This window comes from Xenopus laevis, chromosome 8L (assembly GCF_017654675.1).
Source record: "Xenopus laevis strain J_2021 chromosome 8L, Xenopus_laevis_v10.1, whole genome shotgun sequence".
NCBI lineage: Eukaryota > Metazoa > Chordata > Amphibia > Anura > Pipidae > Xenopus > Xenopus laevis.
Window position 1 is genome coordinate 79,651,355 of NC_054385.1, and position 14,570 is coordinate 79,665,924.

The 14,570-nt window shown below is 37.0% G+C and overlaps 1 protein-coding gene across 23 annotated transcripts in view; it reads right to left on the reverse strand.

The window, feature by feature from the left end:
- The window catches only part of syne3.L (spectrin repeat containing, nuclear envelope family member 3 L homeolog), a 53,294-nt gene that overhangs the window by 21,971 nt on the left and 16,753 nt on the right, over positions 1-14,570 (reverse strand). For 20 of the 23 annotated variants that reach the window (XM_041573030.1, XM_041573027.1, XM_018230474.2 and 17 more), the window contains exons 5-15: positions 12,374-12,532; positions 10,392-10,736; positions 8,781-8,917; positions 8,177-8,354; positions 7,291-7,473; positions 6,119-6,262; positions 5,889-6,023; positions 3,986-4,147; positions 3,737-3,909; positions 2,751-2,834; positions 262-339 (exon numbers count right to left, since the gene is read on the reverse strand). In XM_041573030.1, the coding sequence (XP_041428964.1) occupies positions 262-339; positions 2,751-2,834; positions 3,737-3,909; positions 3,986-4,147; positions 5,889-6,023; positions 6,119-6,262; positions 7,291-7,473; positions 8,177-8,354; positions 8,781-8,917; positions 10,392-10,736; positions 12,374-12,532 (1,778 nt within the window). The remainder of the gene's footprint in view (positions 1-261; positions 340-2,750; positions 2,835-3,736; positions 3,910-3,985; positions 4,148-5,888; positions 6,024-6,118; positions 6,263-7,290; positions 7,474-8,176; positions 8,355-8,780; positions 8,918-10,391; positions 10,737-12,373; positions 12,533-14,570) is intronic. The other 3 variants (XR_005963431.1, XR_005963430.1, XM_018230472.2) reach the window with 2 other exon arrangements.

The window sequence follows — 14,570 nt, forward strand, 5'->3', positions numbered from 1 at the left end:
TAGTTATTACACAACAGCTGTTGCCGTAATAAAGTCCCACCCAATTCATTGCGTTCAGTGGGGCCGTAGGCAATACAGTATATATGCATGAAGTGCCACAAAGGCCCTGTCAGAATAAATACATGTCTTTTCCAATAAAAATACCACACTTTCTAGAAAAGTATATTATATTTAATGTTTTAGGGCCTTTTAATTTTATTGTTGTTACTGACCCTTCAATGAAAAAAAAACAGACTCTGTCTATACATCAACTTCACTTACTCATTACTGTTGTTCATCTCATTGCTGCCATTATCAGATTGAGACGCAGTCCAGTGTAGTTCCGTATCGGGGAGGAGGCTGCCAAAATACAGTAGAATATTCTACAAAGAGATCCTGTACACAACAGTTCTCAAGGCAAGGCATTCCAGCAAAACATCTAAGAGAAGCTTAGTGTACAGACTAGACAAAGTGCTATTGCAATATCCTTTTCCTTCTTAAAGGAGAAGGAAAGCCAAAAAAATACTTAAGCTCTAAGTGTTGCCAATAAATAGTATATATGTTTACCAGCAAGCATTCCCTCATTAGTTTTGCCCTTAATCTTTTTGCTGCAATTTATTTTTTAAAAAGTAAAAACATGTATTAAAAAGCATACCCTTGTTTCTGTCCAGAAAACCGTCTGGATAGGGCACACGCATGCGCAATAGTTTCCAGCCGTGCCGTGCTCATGCGCACAAGAATCTCTTGTTACGATGACTATGCTCCCCCTGCCTCATAAATTACAAGCTGACCCTCTGCCCCGCCTCATTAATTACAAGCACCAATAGCCCGTGCAGCTTCTTCCTTGCTAAGAAACTATCTTTGAAGCTCCTGCGCTCGCTCTGCTTTTAATTTACATTCTGTCAGCGAGCGAGTGCAGGAGCTGAGGAGGGGAGCTTAAAAGAAGGCAGCCAGCACGCAGGGGGCGCATGTGCAGTAAAGGGCGGAAGTGATGCTCATTTTGAAAATGGCGGCGCCAAAATGTTCACAGAGCCGAAAGTTCACAACGCAGGTGCACAAATACTGCAGGGATAAAGGAAGGAGTTCTTAATGTGGCGTTTCAGAAGGGGGCCTGATGGCAAACCTAATGATGTAGGTGTCATTTTTTTTGTTTCCTTCTCCTTTAATTGTAAATCGTTGCTAGTACAGGTATGAGACCTATTATTCGGAATGCTTGGGACCTGTGGTTTTCCGGATTTTGGATCTTTCCGCAATTTGGATCTTCATACCTTAAAGTGGACCTGTCACCCAGACACAAAAATCTGTATAATAAAAGTCCTTTTCAAACTAAACATGAAATCTAATTTCTATTTTTTATTAAAGCATTCATAGCTGTTGTAAGCTTATTTAAAAATCTCAGCTGTCAATCAAATATTGTCTGCCCCGCCTCTATGCCTTAGGCATAGAGGCGGGGCAGACAATTACTTTCACTTTCCATTCAGCAATTACTAGATGTCACTGCTCTCCACATATTCCCCCGTTCTCTTCACCATTTAATTGTGTAACCAGGGCATGGGGATGTACATTAGGTCCCCCATTCTGGTGCACAAACAAGATTCTGAGATGATGCAAGGCTTGTCTTAATAACAGTGTCCACAAAATGGCTTCTGCCTGCTTGCTATAATTATGAGTTGCCAGCTGAAGGAAACAAGAGTCAAATAATTTATATAGTGTAATTAAAGTTCATTTTGCTTGACTAATGTGATGAAATAGGATTTTGAATATTTTTTTTTTGGGTGATGGGTCCCCTTTAAGGGGCAAATTTACTAAAGGGCAAAGTGACTGTCATTTTGGTACTTTGCCGATTTACTAACGGTCGTCGGCGTAACTTCGCTATCGAAGGAGATAGACTCTAGCGGTACTTCATTCCCTAACGCCTGGCGAATTTGTGCTCTGACAAATGGACGTAACTACGCAAATTCACTAAGATGCGGATTTAACTGAACGTTACCTCTTGCACCAGACTTGCCTTCACCACCTCAGACCAGGCGAAGTGCAATAGGTTCCCTGGGCTTGTGTAGAGTAATGTATTTGCTACAACATATACGTCCATTCAACTTTAACTTCCCGCCATATGTAAATGAGGCAACGCTAGCGCAACTTCGCTTCGCTTGCCGCAGTAACGCTAGCGCAACTTCGCCAGTGCTTGGCACCCTGGACTCAACTTCGGATTTTAGTGAATTAGCGTTGTCCTGCCGAATCTACGCCTGGCAAAGTGTTGCACTGTGAGTGAAGCCGTCGATGGCGAATTTACAGAGGTTAGTGAATTTGCCCCATAGACTACTAAAACATTAAACCCAATAGGCTGGTTTTGCTTCCAATAAAGATTAATTATATCTTAGTTTGGATCAAGTACAAGGTACTGTTTTATTATTACAGAGAAAAAAGAAATCATTTAAAAAAAAATGGATTATTTGATTATAATGGAGTCAATGGGAGACAGCCTTTACATAATTCAGAACTTTCTGGATAATGGGTTTTTGGATAAGGGATCCCATACCTGTATAAAAAATATCCCCTGTAGTGTAGTGGATGTTTAATAAGTCTGTTTCACCAATTTTTATCTGGATATTACAGTTCTCTATATATTTAAAGATCTGTTTGTGAGTTCCAAGGTTTAAAAAAAAACATTAATTAAATTGCAGTATTTTTTGAGGATACTGTCATTTAAGGCCTGTAAAATACTAAGAACATTGACTATGATATGGAAATAACAATATATATATACTCACTCAGTTGTCTGATTTATGGAGTTCTCATATGTAATTTTAGGTGGCAGTAGTGCCAGTCTCTGTAGCTCTCTGTCTTTAAATGTTCTATCCAATTTTGAGAATATAGAATAGTAAACAAAAAAAAACCCATTATGCTAGGGCAGAACGTAAAATTCAAACAAAACAATTTTTAAAGGGGAACTATCACCTAATTCGATTTTCCTTTTTCAAGTAAAACATAAGCTATTCATAATTCACATTTTTTAAAGATATTTTATCTCAATAAACCTTGGCACGTCTCGGCAAGGAAAAGGCAGCTTGGGGATGTGGTGATGGGATGTTATTTTATAACTCTATTAGTACATGTATACTTAAGCTAGAAATCTTCAAGGAACTGTTCAGTATAAAAATAAAAAGTGGGTAAATAGGTAGGCTGTGCAAAATAAAAAATGTTTCTAATATAGTTAATTAGACAAAAATGAAATGTATAAAGGCTGGAGTGACTGGATGTCTAACATAATAGCCAGAACACTACTTCCTGCTTTGCAGCTCTCTTGGTTTCCACCAATTGGTTACCAGGCAGTAACCAATCAGTGATTTGGGGGGGGGGGGCATGGGTCATAACTGTTGCTTTTGAATCTGAGCTGCATGCTAAAGATCAATTGCAAACTCACTGAACATTTGTGCCCAGAGAGAGCTGAAAAGGAGGAAGTTGGGTTCTGTTCTGTTAGACATCCAGTCACTCCAGTCTTTATACATTACATTTTTGGCTAACTAACTATATTAGAAACATTTTTTATTTTGCACAGACTATATATTTACACAGTTTTTATTTTCACACTGAACTGTTCCTTTTAGATAATCAGCTCAGCACAATGGAAACAAACGCATAATAAAGGAAGAATTTCTTCCTGGATGTATAATGGATGAACTTGTCTTGACTGACTTGCAAACTTAAAAAATACACTTTATCTAAGATTAACAGATCAAGGATGATGAGACCCTACCTTGCTAGTGCTTCCCAGAGTAATTTCAGAGACACCCAGGAGGCATTAAGCTGCCTCAGCTCATTCTGAATGTGAGCAGCTCCTTCTGCAGAGGAGGTCTCCATCACTAATAAACCTTGAGAGTCTACCTGTTGTAGCTGGATATCTTTTTCTGTTATCTCAGACAGCAATATCTGTAAACAGTATGTTTTAATCAGTATGGCAGTGCTGTTGATGTACAGACTTCTACTTTACAGTTAATTAACATACCTGTATTTCCTTCTCTCGGGACTCAACATCCCAATGCCCATTGCTATCCTGAAATGATTCCAACTCCTGCCTTGTCACCATGAGCCAGCGCTGAAGATCTAGCAGTTTGTCATTGAATATCAGATGGTCCTTAATGTATGTTTTGCTTTTTCGTTTGTTAATCTGGAACAATGGTAAGAAATATATAAGGAAGCTATAAATAAGTAAAGTACGAATGAATTCTGCATTGATTTTGTCAAAAATGTTACCACTAGATTAGGTGGAAATGGATATAATAACTTGCAGAGAAACACAAACTGACTAACACACCTGTCTTAGCTGGAGGAGAGCTGACTCTTGCAACATTGTTAACCAAGTCAGAGTTAGGCGCAGAGAAAGGCATACAAAAATAGTCAGTAGCAATCACATTTACAAATAAAATTTTACATTAATAACTGTATATACTGTATAAGAATGTTTCTATTTTTGAGCAAAACGTAATATTTCCTACAAAACTGCTTTTTTTTTATTCCCAGGAATACAGTAGTGCCGCTTGCATCTGTCCAGCTTCTTTAGATGAATCTTGAACAAGTCTACCTATTTAAGCTTGCAAACCTTGGAACTACCACCACCCTGGACATGCCAGTAATAACTAATTCTGTCAATGGCAGATATAAACTCTCAGCATGTCCAGAATGACACCTGAATTGTGGGGGAAAACATGGCTAAATGCAACAGTCTGGCAGATAAATGTTCCTTGTAGTGACTGATGACATTCATTTTATGACAATACATGAATATGTGTATTTTTGGCACACACAGTGCTGAAACTTGTCTGAATACACAGAGATAATGCAGATGTTCCAGTGCATAAAGGAGCTATATTTGTAAACTAAATAGTTAATATGCTCAAGCATATAAAGACTTTGCAATGTTTAGTACAGACGTTCAGTAAATAAAATTCCTAAAAAAATAGAAAAAAAGGGGTTTGCAAAGTGTATATATGATCATGACCACATGGTGGTGCAGTTAATACTGTAAAATAAATGAATGTATTAATGGAATGTCTGGGTTGTTATTTATCATAATTTGTGACAAACTATATTTGAAATGTAATGATAGCTCATATTTATAGAGTGATTCAGATACAAACAATTTACGCACTTAGAACATATCATTAACTGTTTAGTTGCTGAGACACAGAAAGACAGAGTGGTTTATCTTGCAAACACTTTTTTCAGTTCATTTGTTTTCAAATTGGTCACCAGAAATAAATTAATTAAATTTAATTAAATTAAAATTTAATGCAGGGGTCCCTGGCCGTGGACGGTCCTGAACTGGGCTGCCAAACAATTAACAAGGCGCGACAATTTGGATACCAGCACGCTCAAATTGGACGCCGACCCCTCCCTGACTTCTCCCAACCCCCGCCCCCCCGGAAAAAAATTTGGCTCTTTTTTTGGTCCCTGGGCCAAAAAAGTTTGGGGACCCCTGGTTTAATGTACCTGTCTCTAGTGTTTCAAACTGCAGCTCAGTAATCCAGGTGCAGATTCTGAACTGTTACAATTTGATACATAAGTTGATACATTTCTCTGCAGCATCTGTGGAATATTAGCGACTATTGTATCAATTATAACAGCTGCCTTTATGGAAATTCATGGATTCTGCTCAGCAGGGCCAAATATAAGAAATGTATTAATTAATGTATTATTTAGAACAGTTTACAGAGTTGGTGACCCCCCCTCCCAAATCTGTTTCAGAAAGACATAAAAAGGTGAAAAATTAAGCTTTAATTCTTCAATATTAGAAAAACAGTCACAAATAGAAATAGGAATTCTTTATTTCTGATGAACTATCCGAAAACAACTGCACTGGAAAAAGAGTTGGAAGGTGAACAACTCCTTTAACGGTTCACATACTGTACCTCAAGTGACTTGTGCAAGGTAATGTATTCTGAAGACAGCTGGCTGACTTTAAGCTTGTGAGTGGGACTTGATTCAGCCATTGAAGCTACCACTTTAAATTCAGGTTCCAATTTCAGCAACTCATCCTTAAACATCTGAAAGAGAAAGGAAGCAAACATTGACAACTTGTAAATGTTCCCAGCAAAGTTACATACTGTACAGGAAAATGTCCAATCTCTCCATCACAAACCTCAAATCTCTGCAGTTGTGTCTCTTTCCCTACAAGGTCAGGCTGTAATTCGCTTTCTTTGCCAGCTTTGATTCTTATGGTTGACACCTTTTTCCGCAAATGCTCAAAAGCAGCATCAAATTCTTTACTCTGGGAAGCCAAACTCTACAGTTGAGGTAAATAAAAGTGGGTTAATATCATTAAAGGTGCCTTGGGGTAGACTTGAAAGCATTATATTAATAAACATAAAAAATCTATTTGTTTTAATTGTTGGTAAAGTTGCCACATGAGTATTTTTATTAACAGATTCTGGCATTTCGACTGCCCCTCCCTAGAGTGAATCAGATGAGAGCACAACAGGTGTTTTATGAGCAATAAGAAAGCACTCAAGTGATTAACATGACTAAATATTTGATTTGATGAAGAACATGGAGATGTGAAAACAGCAATCAGGTGGGTCCATGGCAATCCAAGCAAAGCATAAACTGGGACCTCATGATCTAGTGAATTTTCTTTCCACATCTTTGCAATTGGAGGGTGAAAGAAAGAAAAGTAAAGAAGGATAAAAATACAATTAGTCCATATAATCTGCATTTTAAATGCTTAAGGGGTATTTAATCTTCACAAAAGCTATTGCATTGGAATAATATACCATAAATAGTGCCTGCTGCTGACAGGTTCCAGCAACAATCTGAAACAGTTGGATTCACAATCAAGCTTTCTGAGATGCTACTGGGAAGCAAGGGGGGAAATATCACAATTCATTGTAATGTAAATTGTAGAAAACTGTGAGAAAAAAATAAATAGAAAATCAGCTGGTGTACACTGTGGTATACTATCTGAAGCCAACGAGAGTCAGATTTATTATAGCTAAGAGGTAACTACTGCTGATTTGCAATGATGTGGATGGTTGGTTAAGTACTTAGATTAACACTGCGTTAGAATGAAAGCAGATCTCATTCTTTTTTGGAAATGTATCAAATTGTGCTGCTGCTATAGTTCAGAGCTAATACTATATATATATAATACTATGTATACCTGTATATATAAAAGAACTGAACTCAGCTGCTTACAGAAGCTTTTCCCGAATCTTACCATACTGTATTTTGCACTTTTGTAATAAAGACGATGCATCATAAAAGGTCAATTGGATTTTACCATGAGCAAATTATTTGAACAATTAGAATATTTACCAGTAAGGTTTCCTTTCTTTCCAGAAGAACAACATGGAGAGAATCCCTTTCCCTTGAAGCAGATGCCACCTCAGTGAGAAAGGCTTTTGCCTTCTGTTCACCAAGCACCCCGCTGATTCGTTCCTTCTTTGTCTGTAGAATACTCAGTTTGTCTTCTATATTGGCACTCTCCTCCAGCAACTTCTAAACAACAGAACAATGCAAACACATGATGCAAAAATAATCCTTATTACTGAGATTGGCATAAAAGAAATGTGTATTTTTGCTGAAAACCTTAGTCTAATATTGAGCACTCAGTACTATAAATGACAGTTTTTCAAGACTGCCTGAAAAGGTGGTATTCATAGTTTTGCATGGTGGAGGTTAGTATTGCTGTGTTGTAGTGCAGGGGTTGTAGCTTGATTCCTGCCAGAGATTGAAACTCTACTGAGGTAGTACATCTCTGCAAAGTGCTGCTGTATATGAATAGCCATTAAACATGTAAATAATAAATAATAATAAGATAATATTGTTAATAATGTTAATTTTACTATATTTCGCCAACATTTCAACCACATTTAGTCAACACCATAATCTGCGTTTCCATAGGTCTCATGGTTCACTGTTCATGCCTAGAGCTAGTGACAATCTCAGAAATGTACAATTGAGGCTGACAACAGAGATTGTATGATATATAATGTGCATGAATGCAAATCCTGACAATTCCCTACTGAATAAAAGGCCTGAATCTATTAACTCTTAGCCAGTCAACCACAGTGAGGTTGTTTATACCAGAACAACAAATCTCCTATGTTTGTTAAAAGTCTATAACAATTTGCATATAGTGATGTCAGATCCACAATAGTAGTTTTGAAACTTAGTACCTAATGAAGAACACTTTTTTTACCTCAATCTGTAGCAAGCAGTCATGGTTCAGAACAGCATCGCTCACAGGAGTTGATGTGGTATCCAGGACTCTCTCACATATGCGTTTCCAGTGCTGGAATTCCAGCAGTGGAATCCGGAAGTGCTGTTTGAGTGCTGATTCAGTCTCAGTGCTTACCTTGAAGGCTTTGCTTTTAGCCCTGAAGAAAATACAACAGATTGGGAATAGACTTGGTTACATTTTTAATTTCAACCTTTTAAATTGTACTAGCGGCAACAAAGTATTTCTTTCGTTTTGTAGAGATCCATTTTATGTATTCTGCTGCTCCCTCCTTCCATGAGTGAAACGCCTTTTTTCGTGTAGATTCATTCAATTATGACCTTTCATAGTTTCCCTGTTGTCTCTTCCTCTCCAGGGCTAGGTAACTAGCATTTGCAAGTTATTTAAGAAGAATGGGAGTAATAGATACATTCATAATTTTATAAGAAGAGCATTCTTCTGTCTTTTGATATAGCAACAATCATAACATAATAGCTTTTTATAGACCGATGATACCTGAACCATAATGAATGGGATTAAGCTTGTACTGGACAAACATTTATGAGACATCTGAATGCCATATTACCTTTGGTATTCCCGGATTGCAGCTATGACTCCATCAGAAAGTGGCTGCACATCTTTGGAGAACTTGAAGAGTTCCTTCAGCTGAACCTTTACCCCTTCACCTTTTGTTTCCTCTGCTGCTAAAGCAGACTTGGTGGCCTTGGGGACAAACATTGTAGATGATAATTATCAATTAGAAACAATTCATCACTCAACTTTACAAGGGCTCATTAAGCACCTTAGCATTAGACATCATTTTGGTAGGAATATGATGGCATTTTATAGAGTCCATTACCTTCACTATGTTTAAATGAGATGAATGACATTAACAAATAATAAGAAAACAGTGAGACAAACAGTTCACATTACAGTATTCCTCATTTTAATGGTTTCATAACGGATTGCTCACATTAATATATACTATTCTATAAACTTATGTTACTGACTACATAAAATATACTGATTTTTGTGGCTTAATTGCTCAACATAAACATCTACGAAATAGTTCTCAAATTTTGTGGAGCTCAGAACAGTTGGGAGAGTGGGAGGGCAGCATGATGGCCACTTGCAGTGAGGTTTGAAGACTGCCTGTTTCCTCTCCTACATACTCCTGGAAGCCTAGATTGAAGGTCATTTAGTGTAAGATTCAGATGAACACACATTTGCTGTCCTACTTCTTGAAATTACTGCTGAATGTCTGATGCATGCATTAAACTAATTGGGAGACTTTACAAAATAGACCTCAAAGTGGGACCTTGAAAAAGAATTCATAAATGTACCGCGCTAAACAATAAAATGATTGTGTTCACTATAAGGAACCAGTGACTAGCTACAAGATTTTTCCAGTTAGATTGTTGATTGCAAACCCAAAACTAACATTTTGGTTGCAATAAACATTCAGTACAAATTTACAATGTTAAATCTAATGTAATTGCAAATCTAATTTCAAATTTGTAAATGTAATTGTAATGGGAAGCAGAATATGTTTTTTTTTATTCACTACGCTTCTGGTTCTGATGTAGGAGAAAGTGAGCTGATTAACAGGCATGTGAAGAAGCATGCAGGACATTGTGAAAATGTTTCAATAGTCAAAACCAGCAGTAAGAGATGATAATAGAAATAAGACTATTTTAATAATAATACTATTACTATTGTAGCGCCCTTACACTATTATTAGACACCCTTACACTATTATTATTGTTCTTATTATTATTATTTGTATCACACGATTATAAACACACCTGGAAGCATTGTACAATAAATGGGTGTATACAATAAACATAGAGATTGCATACAAAAGTACAACGGATACAAGAGGTAAAGAGGCCCTGCCCAAAAGCTCTTAAAACTATATAACTGGAAGGTTGCTTCCAATGTTACATTCTTTAATTACCAAAAATTTTATTTTTAGGTTTTCATCTAGTTTGGTTGTTCCTGTGATTAGGTTGTAGTAAAGGTTGTAAAAAAAAATACAACAATATAGCATTTTTGTGGGACTCTGCACCATTACTTTACCTTTTTAATTGCAGCAAAAAAAGTACTCTTATGAAGAGGTGCAACAGAGAGTACCAGTGAGGCAATGGCTTATTTCACAGGATATTCACAATTAACTGAGGCCTGAGATAAAGCTTACGTTTAATGTTTTCCACAGAGCTAGCAGCTCATCTTCACTTTTCACCCTTTCTCCTGATTCCAGACTCTCCTCCAGTCTCTGGATGGCTTTTCGGAACTCATTGATGTTGGCTTCCAGTTGCCTGGCCAAAAGTAGGAAGGCATTTTCAGAGCTGTGAGCCTTGAGAAGACTCTCTTCTTCATCATTATTCATGCGTTTGAGATCTGCTAGAGCTTTGCGCAGCTCCTCCAGCTCCTTGCAGATTTCTTCTGCTCCTAGAGGGGATGTATTCTTTATCACCTCTAGTGACTTTCTCTCAAGGTCTTCCAGTTCCTTACCACCACTCTGTACCTCCTTGCTGATTTCCTACAAGATTAGAGAGAATGGGAATTACACATTGTCTATAACTAAATAAGGGAATATATAGCCTGATTATACTGTACTTGGAATTGTGGTTTACCACAAGCATAATTAAAGCTTTTAGTTGTGGTACTTCAGCTACAGCTGGTGGTTGATTAAGGATGCAGATAACTATAGGTTGCTTATGGAAGCCATGTATATTATAACTACAATGGGTACAATTAATATGATCTTCAGACTGAATGATATTAGCATCATTATCAATGGAAACTCAATGAAAGTTTATTTTCTCCATGCTGTACTGTACAGAAACGTGTATTCCTCATCAGTATACTAAGCAACATTTCTTTTTCTACTTTTACAGGCACTTATTCTGGGAATACATTCAGTAATTTTAGTAATAGTTCAGGACCCTGTCAGTGCAGTGTCATTGATACATGTACCATACACACCTTTTCACGTGTTTCTAATGAATATCTACTTCCTGAACAGGCAATTTTCAGCTTTTTAGCTGTTTCTCAACTACATCATGCCAAGTTGCATAAATTGTCACTAACCACCAGTGGCAGGTACAGTAAATGTAACACTAATGCTTTTATTAATACCATGTCCACTGCAGTTTTAAAATCTACAACATTGTTTTAGAGTTAGTCTGCTAATTAAATTGTTCCATTCTCTCTATCAAGTGATGTACGTGATGCAAGTGATACATGTGTAATATGTATGCTTTATTTAGATACAAGATAAAAATAATAATAATTATTGGTGGAGGTGTACTTCAGGAGTGGCTAGAAAGTTACATGTCTAAACTACCAATACATTATTTGTTGATGGAACCAGTAATGCAGATATAAATGATAGGCTTGAGTCTAAAATCACGTGAACATTCTCAGGAATGTCACCAGGCATGCACTTTGCATCTAGGGTGTGGCTTTGTTTTTATTATTGCACACACTCACACATGAGCAATGTTATGTATAAAAAAAAGTAGACATTGCCACAGAGTCAATTTATGCTCAGCCAGCCAAGCTGTCCTTTTATATTAGTTAAGGTGGCAGGAGACTTTTGGTCTTTGGGGTCAAGTTAATTACTGCCCTGAGTTTTGTTTTCTGAAATAGACACCTACTTTATGGCCTAACATTAATGCTGAACAGTATATTGTTCCTGATATTTTTATTTTTCCAATCTCAAAAGCTTGCATTTCTCACATAACCAGTCAGCCAGTTAATAGAATCACATTACCACAGAAAACCACCCTTTTTCTATTTCTGAACTATGGCTAATAAAATTCTACAACATGTATGACAGATTATTGACCGTTTTGCCAAATATTTAAAATGTACTTGTTAAAACACAGGCAACTAATATCCTAGTCTGTCATTGCCCTAAAGGGTGTTGTTATCTACAGCTGTGTTTTGGTTTTAGGCCACAATCAATTGGGGGTATTCTGGGACACAAAGGGACTGGAAAAAGGAGCTCTAATTAAGCTTGAGAAAGCTACTGACTAATATATGTACAGTTCTTCAGGTTTAACTCAGCACTTTGGAATGTTGCAGTTTAAAAATACATGTTAATAATAATAATAATAATAATAATAATAACCTTTAATGTAAAATCACCTTGTATGTGAAAATGATACCAACCTGCAGCATACTGAGCCTGTATTCTGTAGACTCTGTGGCCTCTCCGACACAGCACTTCAGCTTTTCAATCACACTATTCAGCCAAGACTGGAATTTATTGACATCACTATAATAGGCTTCATGTTCTTTCAATATATTTTCAAGATGACTGGTCCTTTCCTAAAACCATAAAGTAGGGATGGACAGAATAGGCTTAGTTACATAATCCAACATATTTATTCACAAACTGTGGCAGAAAAAACACATTATGTACATGTACAGATTGTTATTACAAAATGCAACGAAAGCTCAATTTCACATCCCCTTATTTTAAGTGTATTTACATTGTTTTTTTGTGGTTCCTCCAATATATAATGCATAATACATTTCCCTGATTTAACATTTTCCTGGATTTTACACCATTTTTCTTCTTCCCCCTGAAAAATGTAAAATGGGGTTTCTACTGTAGAAATTAAACATAATCTACTGTAGGTAACTAAATTTGCAAGAGCAAACAAGAACTTTTCTTTTATTTATTACCATTAGTATTGTTTATTTTTGGTAAATTAGTCTGTAATACCAACACAGAAAATCTAAATCTCTCTTCTGTGAGTTACACAAGCCTGGGACTTCTTAAAATGTGTACTCAGAGATTATGGTGGATTAGTAGCAAGAGGATTTTCTGTGGATTACATCATTGACTAACTCATTAGTATAGACACATAATTAAGATAAGGGTATATTTATTTGTACAGTAAATCATCTGATCAGAAATCTGAAAAAAGATATACCATAGACATTAAAGGTGGCCATACACGAGCAGATTTTCTACTTCCAAACGACCGATTCCAGAACATTCCGATAATATTGCTAACCTATGTTTATGCTAACCTAACCTATGGATGGTTGATGGCGTACGAACGATCATCTGACAAACGATCGCCTCGACATTATCATTCGCAAAATTGATCAGATGAGTTTAAAAATTTTAGTCGTTCAGGACTAAAATCCCTCTTTGCGCATGTCAAGAGTGTAGCACAAGCCAACGAACATACACGGAACAACTAACATATATGGAAGGACCCGAAAGCTTAATTTGTAACCATATGAACTATGTAAAGAAATAAATTGGTGCTGACTGCAGGAATATCACCCTATCACCTCATATGTGAAAGAAGTTTATTATGCCATAGCAAGACATAAATCCATATGTCTGCATGGAGCAGGGACGGAGAAACTGACTATATACTACAGACAGTGACACAATGCTAGCACCACTCCTCGTTAGTTGAACAACGTTCATCCGTACACGAAGCAAAGAATAGGGTTATTTCTGTTCATATGATCGTTCTCCGTGGATGGCATATCGAATGGCAAAATAATCGTCAGACGATCGTTTAACGATACGATCGTTCATTGCAGAACGATAAAAGTATGCCCGTGTATGGCCACCTTTACATGGGAATTTAACTGAATTAAAACACTATTTTAAAAACAACCCACAGATATGCCATTTATATACAATATTTATAAATATTACATAAATTTAAAGGCTACTATAAAGTTATAGGCTACTTAACAACATTCTGTGTTCCCTTTATATGAATGAACAGAAGTCACTTCACACACTAACATTAATGCCCCCCTGTCTCCACTCCCCCTGGGCAACAGCTGTCTCATGCACACTTAAGTCAGTGGCCTACAGGGAGATTTGTCACCCGTGTTTAATTATGCACGACGGCGGGCGACAAATCTCCCGAAAATGTCTCCATTGGAAATAACTGGAATCTCTGGCGGTAAAACCAACATTTCATGAAGTCGACTAAATTCGGAAGAGCAAAGCAATGTGTTGGTTTTAGTGATTTCATTTATTTCCAATGGGGACGAGATTTGTTGCCTGCAGTCGTACATTTTTATTGCAGGCGACAAATCTCCAGGGAAACTTCAGCAGTCGTACTGTCGAGAAATTGTATGGCAAATGGGCCTTCGGTTGAGTAGTTTTCCCACTTTAGGGAGTCTTGCACTAATAAAAAAACAATTATATTTTCCAATTTAGCTCTCCACGGCCCAAGTGCCATCTAACCCTGGCCTTGGACTGCCAGGTTTAAGTTTAGGACTGTTTCGATGAAACAGGCAGTGGTACTGTATTGGACAGAAAGTTGGTTGTCTTCTCTACAAGTGCTATCCTTACTGGGCAGAACAGTGTACATAATGAATA